The sequence below is a fragment of the Eurosta solidaginis genome, chromosome 4 (genome assembly GCF_040869045.1).
Source record: "Eurosta solidaginis isolate ZX-2024a chromosome 4, ASM4086904v1, whole genome shotgun sequence".
NCBI lineage: Eukaryota > Metazoa > Arthropoda > Insecta > Diptera > Tephritidae > Eurosta > Eurosta solidaginis.
In genome coordinates this window covers 121,925,177-121,944,799 of record NC_090322.1, presented here as the reverse complement: position 1 = coordinate 121,944,799, position 19,623 = coordinate 121,925,177, and the positions used below count along the sequence as shown (strand labels likewise).

At 40.5% G+C, this 19,623-nt stretch overlaps 1 protein-coding gene across 6 annotated transcripts in view; it reads right to left on the bottom strand.

Moving 5' to 3' along the window:
* The window catches only part of LOC137250249 (uncharacterized), a 34,087-nt gene extending 16,168 nt beyond the window's left edge, over nt 1-17,919 (bottom strand). Inside the window, exons 1-3 of one of the 6 annotated variants that reach the window (XM_067782720.1) lie at nt 17,516-17,919; nt 11,383-11,706; nt 5,756-5,930 (exon numbers count right to left, since the gene is read on the bottom strand). In XM_067782720.1, the coding sequence (XP_067638821.1) occupies nt 5,756-5,930; nt 11,383-11,397 (190 nt within the window). In that variant the 5' untranslated portion in view covers nt 11,398-11,706; nt 17,516-17,919. The other 5 variants (XM_067782721.1, XM_067782722.1, XM_067782723.1 and 2 more) reach the window with 5 other exon arrangements.
* Nucleotides 17,920-19,623: the final 1,704 nt, after the last annotated feature.

Genomic DNA, 19,623 nt, shown 5'->3' with positions numbered 1-19,623 from the left:
TTTCAAAGTTTTGCAAGCCGTAAAGCAAATTCCATTGAAGCTATCATGTCGTGTTCTGGCATGGATAATTTCGTTGCTTTTATATATACACCTTGTGAAAACTAACAAAATTCAATGTCAACCATACCCACTTAAAACAAATGTTTTTAAAGTCGAATAGTAACAAAAGATTCAACAACTTTGTGGTATATAAGTAAATTATTTTGAGATATTACCTCAGTAGTGATTTGGTCAGTTATTCATTATGCTATATTACTCTGGAGTTTTTATACCCAGCTGTACTTGTACACAGGGTATTACAACTTTGATTAGATAACGGTTGGTTGTACAGGTATAAGAGAATTGAGATAGATATAGACTTCCATATATCAAAACTGTCATTATCGAGAAAAAATTGTATTAAGCCTTGTGCTTTCGTCCGTCTGCCTTTGCCACGATAACTTGAGTAAATATTGAGATTTCTTATATAAATTTGGCATATGGGTTCCTTGGCACTCATCTCCCATCGTTATTGAGCGAAATCGGATGATAACCACGCCCACTTTTTACATATATAAAATTTGCAAAACACAAAAAACCTGATTATTTAGTAAATAATACACCTAGCACGTTGAATTTTGATGTGTGTACTAATATTGAAACTCTTAATAAAAATTAAAAAAAAAAAAAAGAAAATATGCGTGGCACCATAAAATCAATTTTATTACTACTAATCAAAAATCCAAAACCGTTAAACCTATCATATCAATTTGACATAGAGGTTGGCTTTACAATAAAGTATGATTTGAAGAAAAATCAACGAAATCGGTAGGGTGCCACGCCCACTTTTATGTAAAAGATGTTTAAAAGGATCATGTATGAATAAAATAAGCTATATCTTTGCAACAAAGAATTTTATATTCATGATGTTTCATTTCCCAAGTGAAATAATAACAAGAAAAAGGAAAAAATTCAGGTTTTTTAAAAGGGTCGGCTATTTTCTTGTTTCGGGAGCCATAACTCGAAGGAAAACTAACGGATCTTAATAGGATTGGGTACACATTAACCTGGGCCGATTTATATGGACGAAAGTTAACCGACATCGCGCCATCGATTTTTCGATATGATTTGGGCTCAGGAAAAAAGTTCCACTGCGCATACCCAAAAAAATAAATTTCGGGCCTGCAAAAAAAATGACCAAAGGGTAAAACCCAAAACCCAAAAAATATTTTTTTTTCTTCAAAAACTGTTGTAAAAACGTTGGCGATAACAGTTTTTTGAAAAAAATATGTTTTGGGGTTTGGAGAGTGTTTTGGTCGAAAAATTTACCCTTTCGTCATTTTTTTTGCAGGCTCGAAAATTATTTTTTTGGGTATGCGTAGTGGACCTTTTTTTTCCTGAGCCCAAATCCTATCGAAAAATCAATGGCGCGATATCGGTTAATAAATCGACCCAGTCTAGTACACATATTTAGCTTGTAGAAGGAAATATGTCGAGAAAAATGGACGAGATCGGTTAAGGACCACGCCCAATTTTATAAAAACGACTTTTAAAAGGGTTGTAGACGAATATAATAAGCTTTACCTTTGCGAAAAAGAGCTTAATGTCAATGGTGTTTTACTTTCTAAATGGAACTATAACAAAAAGATAGAAAATATATAAATTTTGAAAATGGGCGTGGTACTGCCCCTTTTTTGACAAAGCAATTTTCTATGTTTCGGGAGCCATAATTCGGCGAAAATTAACATATTGTGGGGAATATTAGCATCACTATGATGTTAGTAAATAATCACAACAAAAAAAAGCAAGCAGTGATACTTATGTTCATGTACACTTATGTACAAGGCAACGAATAATATTCCGCACACATAACCAACAGCTCGAAGCGAAGGCCTATTTCATATACATATATGTAGCCGACAGCTAAGAGCAGAAGTTGTTACTCTCACATACACACGCATATATCTAGAACTAAAACACAAACTACAGATATACATGTATATAGGTAAATAACCAAGCACGAGGTACAACTGTTCTAGAAGGCATGCTCGTGTAACATCTAGACTTTAAAAGATATGGGCAAACGAAGTAACCGAGAGTATAAAAGCAGCGCAAGCTGAGGAATCAGTAATCAGTTTGATTTAAATACGCTATTAGTGAAGAATACTTTTGATTGTGAAGTACTGCTCCCAAAGTAGTCTAAATAAAGACCATTTTTACTGAATATTGGAGTTACATATTCGACAGTTCAGCGGTTCGAACGTTAGCAGAAGGTGTATAATTATCAGGAATACCCAAAATCGTTACAATATCGTATTAAAGTTGGGAATGCACACTTTCCTTAATTTTGTGTCAATGATACTTCATTTTTTATGGGCCATGCCAAGGCCCTATTCCAATCAAGCAACAACATTTCTAGAACAGAAAAAAAATTAATCCCTCATAACGAAATTCGAAAAGTAATTTATCTGAAACGAACTGTACAATTGAAACTCACGCTGAGCATATAATGATCGGTTACACCTGAACTTGCACACCTTACTTGTTTTTGTAATAACTTTTGTTTGAATATAGGTATTTGTAAACCAATTTTGGATGAAATTTTTTCTGGATACATGTACTTACCGTCGCCGCGCTAACAAAAACAGTTATATGTTTTTCTTCAAATTTTTTTTATTGCATATTTTATTATCACTATATAGAGCCCACATTTCTGCATATTCCGTTTTTTTATATCTCTTTTCGTTTAGAAGTGATCGAAAGCAGCTATGTGTTCACAGTACTAGAAGTACTCTGAAAAACGGTTATGTACTTACTCACTAACTTATAATTTTTTTTAATCGCTGGCGTAAGTGCTTTGATTTCAATGTAAAAAATAATTACAAACCATCTCGCTTCCCAAGGCAGCCGGTTCTATGAACCGGAGCGACTCGGGATTTTTCCCGACCAAGGGCTGTCATTTCAGTTTTACCCCATTTAATTTGTTGCGTTCCTCCCACCAATTGTCATCCTCCCAGCAGATCCTTGCAGCGTGACTGCACTATATTCTCCTGCTCCGGGAGGGTATAGAACCCAATCCAGGACTTTTACCTGACCCCGGTCCAGAGAAATGGTTTTGCTGCGTTTGCCGGAAAAGACTCTTTTTAGGACGGCCACACTCTTGTCAGTGTGTCACGTACAAGGGATGGTTGCATCGGACAGGATGTTCTGGGTTAGACCCCAAAACCCGAAGTCCTCGTAACTTTTATAATTTGTTTGTGGCTCCTTGTTGTTTACGCCCAAGGGCATCCCTTAGTCTGCGGCTTAGCGACTTAGATTCTTAGGTCCCTACCACTTTTTGCACCATTTTCCAGCACAGAATATATATGTTTGCAACATCTGCCCAATGCAGCTCCTGCCTTGGCCGATGCCACTTTCCTAGATGTTCTAGTCTCAGCGACGGCAACCCCCCGACGGGTTTCATCCCACCATACTGCCAGACCGCAAACACAACTACACTGGGTACCCAAATGCTTACCCAGGGACGTCCAGTCCTAGGGCCACAACAGCAATTGTGTCCTGGCCTCCCTCAACTAAGACGTAGTCACCTATCACTTACCCCCAGAGTAACGACGCCTCCCCCGTTGCACTTCAGAATTCTGCAGTTAAACTGTTATGGGTTAACTGGGAAAATCACGGAGATAGTTGACTTCATGAAGCGGCATAACATCCGTATTGCAGTGATGCAAGAGACCAAAAATACAGCAAGATCTGCTCTGCAAACCAGCTCTGGACATAACGTCCACAGAAAAGATAGCGAGAGCGGAAATGCAGGTGGTCTCGCGTTTATCACCCACCACACAGTGCAATATAATTTATTTGATCCCGACATCGGCGTTACGCTGCCGACTGTCTTATACCCTAAAATCTTGGGTGTGACGTTCGATCAGGATCTACGTTTTGGATTGTACCGAAAATACAGAGCCGTTATAAAATCCTCAAATCTCTTTCCAGCAGCACTTGGAGTAAAGACAAAGAAACGCGCATTACTACTTACGAAGCAATTGGCCGGCCGATTGCATGCTTCCCGTCCCCGATATGGTCGCCCAAAGATTACTCACTGGAAGAAAATACAGGCCTGCCAAAATACTGCCCTCAGAACCGCTTCTTATGTCCCCAGAACACCACGTACACAATGAGGCGAGAATACTCCCCATCAGGGAGAGGAATGAAATGCTAAACAGTTTCTGTTGAATACCAAGAAACCTGGGCATCCTAACAGACATCTGATTGATGAAGCTACACTTCCCAGGGACTTAAGGGGTAATCTCCATAAGCATTATGAGGAATAACGGCAAAAATTGCATGCATTTCCCTACCGCCAAAAGCAAATTTGAATCATGTTTGAAAGCAGCCATGCGCTATAAAACGGCGCAAATATTTATCACGTCGTAATGGGTTTCAAAACATGATTTTTTTCCTTCACACATCAATAACGTACTTTCCATAAAATATTTAAAAAATACGACATTTGCAAAATTTTGCAAATGGACACCAGAAATAAGTTTTATTGATCTCCTGAAAAGTTACGGAAAAACACATAACTGTTTTTGTGAGCGCAGCAACGTTATGTTCTTTAGCATCGAAACCAGATTACACATGATATTTGTACAGTATCATATCTTCGGGTCTGTCAGTTTTATGCAAAATATCGAATGAGCTCAAAATTAAGAATTTAAGTAAAGACCTTTATCAATCAACGTCATTATTTTGAGCTACAGAAGCTTTATGTTTCCTTTTTTTCGGGCCACGAAATATTTATGTCGACTAACCTATTTACAGCCCCTTAAAGTATCCCTGGAGCGAAAATGGGAGACAGAGCCGGAAAACATTAGTTTCGCACTGCGTCTTTAATTACAATCTCCGAATTGGTGATACTCGGATGCAGAGTGGGGCAGCTGGTAGCCCCACTTGTTGCTAAAGCGCTTAAGTCTAAACTATATGAAAATAAATTAGTTATCATTTTCAGTTGATTGAATTAATTATTTTATTTTTTAAATAATTAGATTTAGATGTTTGATTAAATAATGAGTAGTAATTAATAATTCTAAATATACGTTCAAATGGCCAGCAAAGGGGGCAATTGCCATTTCGTAGGACATCAAAATGTTAAGTGTCAGTAGAAAGCACTACGAGGGTATAGAATTAGAACTAGGCTTCATCTCTTTATGAGATAGTTGGGAACTAATTCGAAAAAGAATATCTAAGAAGAAGTGCAGATCTCATAATGGAATCAAAGAGTTTCCAAAAGTAAAATAAGGCATGTCAATGCTAAAAATCGGTAGTCCAACAAGGTTGCAATGTAAGTGATTTTGCATAATAAACTGAGCCACAGTTAATAATATTCTCGGCAGCATTTACAGGAGGAAAAAACCATGAAACATTTTTTTTAAGGGACCCTCCCAATTTAAGCTTGCAATTTAGGGGCGGCCTTTTGCCATTTTTTTATTTGATTCGAGAAACCACCCTAGTGTAAATTGAAGATATCTTTAAAAAAAAAATGCCTCAATGTGACGCATGATCAATTTAAAAATTTCCCAAAAAAATTTTTTAATTCAACAATATTTTTGGAAATCTTTTGACTCTCTTTTGACTAAAACTTCTCGACTACTTTATCGAAATCGTCGACCATAGCCTTTTTAATTTTGCTGTAATTGTAATCGTGTTGTATTCGCAATCCATACCGTCCAACTTTGCATGGTTTAGTTTTTAACTGTAAGTTCATTTAAACGCTTACCGATTTGATCAGAGGAATCTCGCTTTTCAGTTTTACTTTTTGTTTCAGGTGCTAAACTTGTTAAGATGCTAATTGTATCGACTGTTGCTTCCACGGCTAAATTGTCACTTATGTTTGACACATTTTCAGCGAAAGTACTCGTTATGTAGAAACACGCAAGAGTGAGGAAGGTAATCTGCAAATATATATGAAATTTGTAAATCCATATATCCATTTATAATAATTACCTAATACCTAGAGTAAATTTCGACCATAAAATAAAAAAATAAATGTAAGGCGCGATAACCTCCGAAGAGATCTAAGGCCGAGCTTCTATTCCAATTTGCGTCGTGCTCCTCTTGATTTTCCCTACAAATTGGCCAGACGGGACCTACGTGTTTTATGCCGACTCCGAACGGCATGGGCAAGGCAGATGAGTTTTAACTGACAGCTTTTCATGGCAGAAATACACTCGGAGTGCTTGCCAAACACTGCCGAGGGGCGAACCCGCTTAGAAATAATTTCTTCTAATTGAAAAACCTTATTTCTAAAATTTTGATGTTGCTTTGCCCCGGGGTGTGAACCCAGAGCATTCGGTGTTGTAGGCAAAGCACGCTACCATCACACCACGGTGGCCGTGGTCAATGCGAATGCATACACTAATCGAGGTAAGGATACATCAAAATGACCGGAATTAAAAAAAGAAATTAATTTAGCCCGTCCGTCTGTGAAACGATAACTTTTCCCAAGGCAGTCGGTTCTATGTACCGGAGCAACTCGGGGTTTTTCCCGACCGAGGACTGTTATTTCAGTGTAACCCCATTTAATTTGTTGCATTCCTCCCACAAATTGTCATCCTCCCAGCAGCTCCTTGCAACGGGACTGCTCCATATTCTCTTGCTCCGGGAAGGCATCGAACCCAATCCGGGTCCGTCTCCTGACCCAGGTCCTGAGAAATGGTTTTGCTGGGTCTGCCGGAAAAGGATCTTTTTAGGACGGTCATACTCTTGTCATTGTGTCTCGTGCAAGGGATGGTTGCATTGGACAGGTTGTTCTGGGCTAGATCCCAAAACCCGACGTCCACATAACTCTTATAACTCTTTAGTCACTCCTTTCTGTTCACGCCCCAGGGCGTCCCGTAGTCTACGCCTTAGCGCCCCCACTACCTCCCAACAGCCCCGCTGCTCAGCAAGCCACAACAAGTATCCGCTCCGTAGTAAATTCGGTAGCATTGCCGAGCATCAGCTCCGCTACTCAGCAAGCCACAACAAGTACCCACTCCGTAGTAGAGTCGGCAGGAATGCCGAACATCACCCCCTGCCCCCATCTTCTCCCCCCCCCCCCCCCACGTCTTTTCCGACAGCAATCGTGGAGGTCAGGGAAGCAGACACTTAGTCCGTAACTCCTTTTGCGCCGTTTGCCAGCACATAATATATATCTTTGCGACATCCGCCCAATACAGCTCCTGCCTTGAACGGTTCCACTTTCCTAGATGTTCTGGTCTCCGCGACGGCAACCCCCCGACGGGTTTCATTGCCCCATGTTGCCAGGCCGCAAACCCAAAAACACCGGGTACCCCAATGCTTACCCAAGGACGTCCAGTCCCAGGGCCGCAACAGCAGTTGCGTCCTAGCCTTTCACAACCCAGGCGTAGTCACCCATCACTTACTTCCAGAGTGACGGCGTCTCCCTCGTTGCACTTCAGAATTCTGCAGTTAAATTGTAATGGATTAACTGGGAATTTACGAGTCGATTTCATGAAGCGGCACAACATCCGCATTGCTGCGATTCAAGAGACTAAACTCACAGCAAGATCTGCTCTGCAGACCTGCTTTACGTATAATGTGCACAGAAAAGATCGCGAGAGCGGAAATATAGGCGGCCTCGCGTTTATCATACACCACTCTGTGACATATCATATACTCGATCCCGACATCGGCCGCAGGGACAGTGTCTTAGAACGGCAAGGCTTATCTGTCCGGTCAGGCGATACAAACCTAGAAATCATCAACATATACATCCCTCCTGCCACCTGTTACCCCAGTGGATACCGCCCTAATATCAGCGCCTTACTCACTGGCAATAATCGCATTATCTTACGCGATTTCAGTGCCCATCACGATCTATGGCATTCAAACTTGCAGGCAGACAGTGGGGGTGAGATGTTGGTGGATCAAATAGAAGAAACGACGTTCTGCACAATAAACGGAGACGCCCCCACACGTATGGTAGGAAGCTGTTACCGTTCGCCTGATATATCAATCGTGAGCGCAGGCCTCGTAAACTGCGTCAACTGGCAGCCGATGGTAACATTGGCATCCGACCACCTGCCTGTACTTATTTCGCTCGAGCATACCGCCGACTTCATCGTCACAGAAAAACGCACTTTCATAAACTTAAAAAAAGGAAGGTGGGACGAATACAAATCCTCTACAGACAACCGCTTTGCTGCCCTCCGGGATAGACTGATGCTCGCCAAGAGGAGCGTGCTTTCCGCAAGGTCGTTGAATCCGCCTCGGCTCGCTTCATTCCCGCCGGTAGAATTCTCGAAATTTGGCCTCACTTTCTGGCGGAGGCCGCAAATTTAGCGAGAGAACGTGACCTTATAAGGCAGCTCGATCCCGGCGACCCCCAAATAAGGGATATAAACCAACGCATCAGATTGCTTGTGGATGAACACAAGCGGGCGAAATGGGAGGAGCGCCTAAGCGGTTGTAAAGTCCCTATCGAATCCGTCTAGGCCCAATGACAAAATTTCCATCGCCTTTGGCGATAAAGTGCTGTCGGATGCGAAAAAATGCGCGAGCGTTTCTGCCAGCAACATATAATACATTCTACGGTCGACAAAGATAGACGGAGGGCCAACAGACACGCACATAAACATAAATTCAGCGCGTCACCTATTACCATCACCGCCAAAGAGGTTGAGGATGCCATTGGTCACGCTAAACCATCCAAAGCAGTGGGCCCAGACGGCATAGCCATGTCGATGCTTAAAAGCCTAGGGAAAGCGGGTTTCAAATATTTAGCACATGTCTTCAACCTGTCTCTTTCCACCTTTGTCATTCCCGAAAAATGGAAAATGGCCAAGGTCGTCCCGCTACTAAAGCCTGGGAAACCAGCTAACATAGGAGAGTCATATCGCACGATATCTCTCCTATCGCCAGTAGCCAAGACGCTCGAAGCCATTTTGCTCCCCTACTTCAAAGCAAATGTGCTGCTATCCTGTCATCAGCATAGCTTTAGAAAACTTCACAGCACAACCACCGCGCTAAGTGCCATTAGCACCCAGATAAATTGCAGTTTAAATCAAAATCCCCACCACAGAACAGTACTCGTTGCGCTAGACCTCTCCAAAGCTTTGATACGGTCAACCGTGCCACGTTACTGCAAGACCATAGAGTGGTGTCCTATCCCCACTTTTGTTTAACTTCTACATATAAAAGCTACCTTCGCCACCAGAAGGAGTTACTATCGCTTCCTACGCCGATGACTGCACAATAATGGCCACAGGCCCAGGCCCACACATCGATGAGCTTTGCAACCGAATAAACGGCTACCTCCCTGATCTCTCCAGTTTTTTCGCCTCGCGAAACCTGGCATTATCACAGAATAAATCCTCCGCGACCTTATTTACAACATGGACGTCCCAAATGTCGACCATTTTGAACTCCCACGTCGATGGCACTACGCTACCGACTGTCCTACACCCCAAACCTTGGGTGTGACGTTTGATCAGGATCTACATTTTTGTGAGCATGCAGCCGCAATTGTACCGAAAATCCAGAGCCGTAATAAAATCCTCAAATCTCTTGGGAAAAAGACAAAGAAACGTGCATTACCACTTACAAAGCAATTAGCCAGCCGATTGCATGCTACGCGTCCCCTGTAAGGTCGCCAAGCCTAAAAACTACTCACTGGAAGAAGCTACAGGCCTGCCAAAATACTGCTCTCAGAACCGCCACGGGCTGTCTTCTTATGTCCCCAGAACACCATCTATATAATGAGGCGAGAATACTCCCCTTAACCAAACAGTTCCTGTTGAATACCCAGAAACCTGGGCCTCCCAACAGACATCTGATTGATGAGCCAACACCGCCCAGGGGCTTAGGGACTCATCTCCGGAAGCATTATGAGGAAATACGGCAAAAAACACACAAGCAGCTCCTCAGTGAACTCCACAAACAGGCATCGGACCTTTGTGCCGGGAATTGCCCGGTGAATCCAGTACTCAAAGTATCCAAAACCTGCGAAAGAGGAACGCACACTCCCCAGGGAAACGCGAGTCACTCTAGCTCAACTTCGATCTGGATACTGTAACAGGTTAAACTCTAACCTATCCAGAATCCTGCTTTCAATATGTCCCCACATGACACCAACGATCTCTTTAATTGTAATGTGGAACCAACGCCTCTAACACCCCTCACATTATGGTCCACCCCTATTGAAACAGCAAATTTCCTTGGACTCCGTTACGGACGTTAGAGGATATTGATGAAAATTTGTGATCGGTCACACCTATTGGATGGGGCTAAGCAATGCTACAACAACAACAACAAACTTGAGCAAAGTTTGAGATATCTAATTGAAATTTGGTACATGGTTTTCTTGGTATTGGTTTTTCATCGTTATTTTATATGAGCGAAATCGGGCGATAACCACGTCCACTTTTTATAAATGTAAAGCGGCTACAATAACCAAATTTCGTGCGTGGGTTTAAGAACAAACCTCTAATTTAAGTTTTTTAAAATAGACTGTCGCGGGCACCACTCATTGTCATCACAAAACTTGGTTAGCTGATTAAACTTGTTCTTATTTTTGAAAAAACGATTTCAAAGCTTAAACGTGCATCCAAATTAAAAGTAAACACTCCACCTACTTATAGGCATATCTCTGACTCAACTAAATTTGGACTATATTATCATCATTAATTGGCCCTTAACCGCCTAAGCGATTTTGTCCCTTTAGTAACAAGTTATGCCAGCTATCCTTGCTTCGAGATAACTGACTCCAATTGGGAGCACCAAGGGAGGTCAAGCCTTTATCTACCTGCCTTTTCAACTCAGTAGCAGTCTCCCCTTCTTCTGCTTTCAAAGTGCGGTGTCGACTGAAATACTTTCTTGGCCGGAGCGTATCCGTTCATTCGCATATCATGACCTAGCCAGCGAAACCTTCTGGTTTTTTTTTTTCGCTGCACTAATGTCATACTTTATGCGTAAAGCTCATACAGCTCATCATTATATATAATCGCGTCGGCATCACGCACATGACCATAAATCGTCCGGAGAACTTTTCTCCGAACACTCCAAGAGCCATGTCATCTTCTCTCACTTCTGTTCGGTCCGGAAGTTATTTGTTTATTTTTTCCGGCGTCAGATTATTGATATCCGAACACGTTTTTCGATAACTTCACCCATATTTGGTTTTGGCTTATCAGTCGAAATTACATGTAAAGTCAATCTGGGTAAACAAATCTTTCATGTGGCAGCACTCCATAAAATCTACGTGGTGGTGCCAAGCAAACCTTGTTTGCACGCGTTGTTTTTTTTTTTTTTTTTTGTTTTGTGATGTAATTGTGTTATTTGTTCATTTAATTATCGTTACAAACTTCTAATTGTGTTTTGTTTTAGCAGCTAATGATGATTTACCTGCAAATTATCCATTTTCCGAATGATTGGTGGAAATATGCCTGGTTCAGTTGGTGTTGTTTTTATTGTTGAATTGCACGAATGCTTTTAGTAATATATACTCTTGTATCTATATTGTATATTAATATGTTTTGACTAGTTTATTGATTTATGTTCATAAGCATAAGTACATTCTTGCAGCTTTTGTTAATTTATGTGGGTTGTACCAACAAAAATTTCATAGTGTTTGATTTTGTTGTTGTATTAGCAATGTCAAGTTCAATTAAATTGGTAAAATCAAACGCCCAATGTTATGTGCACATAAATTCCTGTTTACATACACACCTGCAATAAACCACAAAACAGAATACGAATTGTTGCATAATAAACTAATAAATTAATTAAAATTTACGCGATGCTTTGACAGTCAACCATTGTTATGTCGGAAATGAAGAACTTACTCGATATATATTATGGTGGGTCGATTTTTATGGACGAAAGTTAACCGATATCGCGCCATCGAGTTTTCCATAGGATTAGGGCTCAGGAAAAAAGTTTCACTACGCATACCCAAAAAAATAATTTTCGAGACTGCGAAATTTCATTTTTTTTACTTTTTTCGACTTTGATTTTGAAGGTTTTTTCATGACTTACTAAAAAATTTTCATTTGATTGTAGAATTTTCATGTATACCCTGTCCGACCCAAAAATGTCCGCTAAAAACGTTGTCGATAACAGTTTTTTGAAAGAAAACTATTTTTTTTTTTTTCAAAAAACTGTTATCGCCAATGTTTTTAGCAGACATTTTTGGGTCGGACAAGGTATACATATGAAAATTTTTTTAGTAGGTCATGAAAAAAACCTTAAAAATCAAAGTCGAAAAAAAGTCAAAGAAATTTAATTTCGCAGGCTCAAAATTTTTTTTTTGGTACAAGTAGTGGAACTTTTAATAAATCGACCCAGTCATACATACATGGCGTTTCTACAAGTAGTACTTATTGAACACAATACTCCTATTACGTAGGTACAAAGCTACGTAACAACCAGAGTGTGCATCAGTACAATTGAATTGTATAGTATTGGACTTTGTGATGTACACTACCAAACACAAAATAATAAAACACTTGTGATGCTCGAAGAGTTTTTTTGTATTATGTGGCACAATATTGCACAAAACTCTTAGCCTGCATTTAAATTCACAAAACAGGCAACTTAGTGTGCAGGCGCAAATGCACGCACAATTCGTGCAAAATTCGAAGGAGTTTCGTGTTCCACTACGCAGGCAGTCAGCGTAAGAATTTTAGTTTAGATGGCAAAGGTTTTTGTTTAGTGATTTTATTGAAATTTGGTACATAGCTAGCTTTTACCTTAGGCCAATATTTGCAGAAGGGAAGTGAACCAGGGGCCTACCTATCTTAAAAAAATTTATTTATTGAGCGAGTTGCTTGAAATTTGATACATAGGCAGCCTTTGGCTTAGGTTAATATTAAGGAAAAGTTTTTCCGGGAAGTGGAACAAAAATATTTAGTTGTTGTACAATTTGCTTGAAACGTGGTACATATGTAGGTAGATTATGGCTTGGGTTAATAATAAAGAAACTTTTGCCGGGAACTGAACCAAAAATTAAAAAAAAAAATTATTCATTGTGCGAGTTGCTTGAAATTTGGTACATATCGTCGCTGCGCTCACAAAAACAGTTATGTGTTTTTCAGTAACTTTTCAGGAAATCAAAAAAACTTATGTCTGGTGTCCATTTGCAAAATTTTGCAAATGTCGTATTTTTGAAATATTTTATGGAAAGTACGTTATTGATGTGTGAAGGAAAAAATCATGTGTTTTAACCCATTACGAAGTGATAAATATTTGCGCCGTTTTATAGCACATGGCTGCTTTCAAACATGATTCAAATTTGCTTTTGGCGGTAGGGAAATGCATGCAATTTTTGCCGTTATTCCTCATAATGCTTATGGAGATTACCCCTTAAGCCCCTTGGAGGTGTAGCTTCATCAATCAGATGTCTGTTAGGATGCCCAAGTTTCTTGGTATTCAACAGAAACTGTTTGTTTAACATTTCATTCCTCTCCCTGATGGGGAGTATTCTCGCCTCATTGTGTACGTGGTATTCTGGGGACATAAGAAGCGGTTCTGAGGGCAGTATTTTGGCAGGCCTGTATTTTCTTCCAGTGAGTAACCTTTAGGCTTGGCGACCATATCGGGGACGCGAAGCATGCAATCGGCCGGCCAATTGCTTCGTAAGTATTAATGAGCGTTTCTTTGTCTTTGCTCCAAGTGCTGCTGGAAAGAGATTTGAGGATTTTATAACGGCTCTGTATTTTCGGTACAATCCAAAATGTAGATCCTGATCGAACGTCACACCCAAGATTTTAGGGTATAAGACAGTCGGCAGCGTAATGCCGATGTCGGGATCAAATAAATTATATTGCACTGTGTGGTGGGTGATAAACGCGAGACCGCCTGCATTTCCGCTCTCGCTATCTTTTCGGTGGACGTTATGTCCAGAGCTGGTTTGCAGAGCAGATCTTGCTGTGTCTTTGGTCTCTTGGATCGCTGCAATACGGATGTTATGCCGCTTCATCAAATCAACTATCTCCGTGATCTTCCCAGTTAACCCATAACAGTTTAACTGCAGAATTCTGAAGTGCAACGGGGGAGTCGTCGTCACTCTGGGGGTAAGGGATAGGTGAATACGTCTGAGTTGAGGGAGGCCAGGACACAATTGCTGTTGACGCCCTGGGACTGGACGTCCCTGGGTAAACATTTGGGTACCCGGTGTAGTTGTGTTTGCGGCCTGGCAGTATGGTGGGATTAAACCCGTCGGGGGGTTGCCGTCGCTGAGACTAGAACATCTAGGAAAGTGGTATCGGCCAAGGCAGGAGCTGCATTGGGCAGATGTTGCAAACATATATATTCTGTGCTGGCAAATAGTCCAAAATGTCGTAGGGACCTTAGAATCTAAGTCGCTAAGGCGCAGACTAAGGGACGCCCTTGGGCGTAAACAACAAGGAGCCACAAACAAATTATAAAAGTTATGCGGACTTCGGGTTTTTGAGTCTAGCCCAGAACATCCTGTCGGATGCAAAAATCCCTTGTACGTGACACACTGACAAGAGTGTGGCCGTCCTAAAAAGAGTCTTTTCCGGCAAACGCAGCAAAACCATTTCTCTGGACCGGGGTTTGGTACAGGTCCTGGATTGGGTTCTATACCCTCCCGGAGCAGGATAATATAGCGCAGTCACGCTGCAAGGATCTGCTGGGAGGATGACAATTGGTGGGAGGGACGCAACAAATTAAATGGGGTAAAACTGAAATAACAGCCCTTGGTCGGGAAAAATCCCGAGTCGCTCCGGTTCATAGAACCGGCTGCCTTGGGAAGGGAGATGGTTTGTAATTATTTTTTACATTGAAATCAAAGCACTTTCGATAGCGATTAAAAAAAATTATAAGTTAATGAGTAAGTACATAACCGTTTTTAGAGTACTTCTAGTACTGTGAACACATAGCTGCTTTCGATCACTGCTAAACCAAAAGAGATATAAAAAAACGGAATATGCAGAAAAGTGGGCTCGATATAGTGATAATAAAATATGCAATAGACAAAATTTGAAGAAAAACACATAACTGTTTTTGTTAGCGCAGCGACGTTATGTAGGTAGCTTTTCGCCCAAACTAAAATATAGTACGCTATTTTTGTGGACAGGTTGAATCTCCTATTTAGCATAAATTTGGCATAAATGTTGCGTTTGAAAGACAGATTAAACAACTATATTAAAATTATCAGCGAACTACATTGAATAAATATGTATTGCAAAAATTTGTTGTGTTTTTTACAACTGCATTCGCGAGTAAAAAAACGCACACTTTTTGGTCATAGAAGTGGAGAATAATGTAGACATAAAACGTAGACATATTTCAGTTGCAACTGAGTATAATGCACATTGAAACTTAGCAGTGCTTATTTTATGCGCAGCAATTTCATGAGTGTAGATGAAGTTATACACTAAAGTTTAAGTGCATATGCATAAAACACAGCTATTATTCGACTTTTTTCTATGCAAATGAGGCGCTGCTATTTTTGTGAATACAGCTGTATATATCGCCGCTTATAATATATCCAACTTTATTTAAATAGTATTATTTGTTAAATACCAATTTCATCAAGTTTTATTTGCTTAAAAACTCAATTAATTTAGTTCCAAGCTGTGATGAGCATAAATAAGTAAAGGTCAATAAGAGTAAGAACTTAATATTCCTTTCGCTAAATTGGCCCACTTTTCGGAAAAGGAGTTTCCCTATACTTCCCGGAAAAAAACGTTCGCACAATATTAATCTTAAAAAAAGCTACCCATGTCCCAAATTTCAACCAAACTGCTAAACAATAAACCTTCGCCATTTAAGCTAAAATTATTGCACTGACTGCCTGCGTAGTGGAACACAAAACCCCTTCGAATTGTGCACGAATTGTGCGTGCATTTGTGCCTGCACACTAATTTGCATGTTTTGTGCATTTCAATGCAGACTAAGAGTTGTGTGCAATATTGCGTCGCACAAATACAAAACATAAAAACACTTCCAGCTTCGCCAAGTATTTTATTATCTTTTGTTTGGTAGCGTACATCTTAAAGTCGAGTTTACAATTGACAGGACAGAACACATATCTTTTATGCCGACTCCAAGCGGCATCTGCAAGCAGATAAATTTTTGCTGTAAAGCTTTGCATGGCAGATATACATTCGAAATATTTGCCAAACCACTGCCGAGGGTGAACCCACTTTTTAATTGAAAAAACTTTTTTCTGCGGATTTTGATGTTGATTTTCCTAAGCCTTGAACTCTGAAATTTCGGAGGGGTAGGCGTGAAGGGTTGCCAGATAAGTAAGAGTCTAACCTCTTACAATATCCACAGCGTGCCTGAGCCACATTGACGCATGTGTCCCTACATAATGTGCTCTACCCTACTACCTGTTCCGTATTTCATTAGGTGCCTTCATATTGACCTCTTTTGCCTAACTACGAAAACGACGTTTAAAAGTTATAAGGAGAAACCATGAGGCAGTTCTGAGAACAGTATTTTGGCAGGCCTGCAGCCTTTTGTAGTGTGTGTTGGGTCAGACTACCAACGGACGACGCGTAGCACGTGACCCGGCCCGATCGCGCGTTAGTTGTAGGCAACGTTTATTTATCTTTTCCCCCAAGTGAGATGGATGTCTTTTGGAGTTATCAACAGTCAAAGTCGAAATCACATGACCAGCTATACCTGTGAAATCAATAACATTCGAGTTTGTTCAAAGTTAAAAACATTCGCAATTTAACAAAAAAATCTCAAAAAAAAATATGTTTACACGCTCTTGAAAAAAAAACTTTGCCGAAAGTCCGATTCAATTTGAGCACGAGCTCGGACGATAATACCGGCCGATTCCACTTTTTCGGCCTGTCGACGGCAATTTAAGCGTAGCCCAAGCCTTAGTATTAAATGTTACACCCAAGATCTTCGGTTGTCTGACAGTCGTTAGCGTAACGCCATCTACATCTTTGTGTTATCTCTTCCTTTCAAGTAGTAAACAGAGTAGCCGTAACATATTGAGCCAGGCGAAATGACCAGAAAGGCTGGAATAATAATTATTAATTCTGGGGACTAGCTCATTTATTAAGGGGCCAGGTCAGCAATAATAGTAACTATTACTGGTAAAAAACGGAGCTTTGCTACGTTTAAGTTAAACAGAAGTGGAAATGGAGACCCTATGACACCCCTTGTTTAAATCTCATAATCTTGGATGTTTCATTCCCACGTTTTACCGACGCCTGCCAGCTATCAGAAAATAGGCGTCCATCTTTTTAGATAGAGGGGAAGGGTTGAGTTTTTCATGTCTCGTAGGAGCGGGCCTTGGCTGACTGAGACAAAAACATTTGTCAGATTAAAAGGTGTCACAAGGTAAAAATTAAATAGGATTACACTGAAATGACAGCTTTTGGTCTGGAAACGTCCCGAGACTGACTGCCGAAAACTCCCCACATTTTGCCACTTCCGGCAACAACTTCGTTATCCGCGTTTGAGTTTTCGCAGCTCACTTTACCCGCTACACAGTCATTTAGTTTTTATTCAAAAATGTTAATGCCGTAATCTTAATAACAATTGCCTCCAAATACTTCCGCACTGAAATTGCATGCATGCAACAAATTGTTGTTGGTTCAAAGTCAATGTGCCACACAATGCACTGCCTAAAATCTCCTCATTGCTTTTGTAATACGCTTCAGAGCAGCTAAAACGCCGCTAGCTTGTATACAGCTTGTAGTGTACATACACACACACACATAGGCACCCACAATTAGCTGCCAACACCTCCGCCCAAGTAACGTTTGTTAACTGACTTAGTTAACTTTTCCGCGTCTACACACGCGATGTCTCTTAAACGCTTGCTAATCGTTGAACTTGATGTTGCGCGCTCTTCACTAAGACGTGCCGATACGATTATAAATGCCGATTTTTAATACAAAACGTAGCGCTAGTTAACGTTACCGCGTTCGCGTGTTGAGTACTTCAATGAAAGTGAAACTGAGACCGTGTTTGGAATGAGTTTTATACTTGTGGACAAGAAGCGGGTAGCAGCAGCATATTCACAGCGAATGTTGCACATTGCACGATTCAGACGCAGCACACACCGCCCAACAGCTTGTCTTGAGACTTTGTATGTACATACTTACATACAATGTGTTATGTTGCGGTTTTTGGTTTCTTTTATAGAGGAAGTGCTTTGCTGCTGAAGTTTTGACATATTCGGATTATTTATATTTTGCTTTAATTGCAAACTTTTCTTCTTGAAGTGACGCTTAGCCGACTAGACGAATTTAACTGAATTCAACAAAACAAGAAAATCTTTATACCGTTTCAGGTGATTGGCGACACCAATTGAAGTTGTTTATTCCACTTGCTGATCTCCGGTCAATAAAGACTTCACATTGACTGAATGTGGACATAGTGATACCAGAATTTGTTTGAACGTTAAAAACCCCAACTAGGTCGCAGGACTTACATATTGTATAAAATAGCTCCGTCCTCTTGGCGAATACGAAAAGTTTTCTAGTACCTAGCTTAATAGCTGACTCCATCTCTGGCAGCTCCGCCGCTCGTAGTAGCTGAAGCCTTAACTTGGCAAGCACAGGACACGAACACAGAACGTGCTCAGCCATTCTGCTAAACACAAAAATTGTATTTTCTTACCTCACCCTCCTCTCTACGTGTTTGATCCTTGGACAAATTGCTCGAACCTAGGTCCTCTTGCTAGAAAGAAAAGGCCATAGATATCAAGCTTGTCCAAATAATAAGCTAGTCAAGGAAGTGCGGCTGTACCATATTTCAAGCGAATCGCACCATAAATTACTGTTTTTTAATAGGCCGCCCCTGGTTCTCCTCCCGAGAAGATAAGAAAGAGAACTGGTCACATTGTATATCTAAATCGTCCTCAAACCACATTCACCAAAATCGGCCCGGTCGTTTAGGAAGAGTTCAGTCACAAACATACGTACAGAAGAAATATATATATTAAGATAGGTCAGCCCCAGGTCCACTTCCGGAATGAAAAGTTTCTTAAATAATGTGCTAGTCACGGAAGTACCCCTATGCCGAATTTCAAGCAAATCGAACCGTACACCTTTTCACTTAGAATCGATCGGCCCTGGTCTACTTCACGACATTTGTTGTGAAAAATAACTATGCCTTTTACAGTTCGGAGGCAAAAAATAGAACTGTGTACATTTTCACGTTATTCGGTGATGTGGTTAAAAGCCCCGTCACATAAGCAGTTTTTTCATATAGATGCGTTTAAAGCAATTTTATGCATGATGAGTAGATTGCACGATTGAGCGACACTGGCACAATCTGGCATGAAGAAGTAACCAACTTGGAACATTTGTTTCAAACAAAGCATAAGAAAAAAATTTGATTTGGCTAAGGGCGCTTTCACAATTTGCAATTGAAATAATTTTCCCCACTCATTGGAACTTTTCTAACAGTTTTCACAGTTAAAAACTGCAACTTATAGATGAATGCGACACAAAATATGTTAGCAAATATTTGTCTTGTATAGTGAGAATGCTTATAACAGTGCTGCGACAAATTTTGTAATTCTGTAAACTTCAATTGCCAAGTCTGAAATTTCTTAGTATTTACAAATCAAATGATTATGGCGATGTTACTGGCATGCACGAGATCGCGTTGAACGCATCTATATGAAAAAGTTTATTGTGT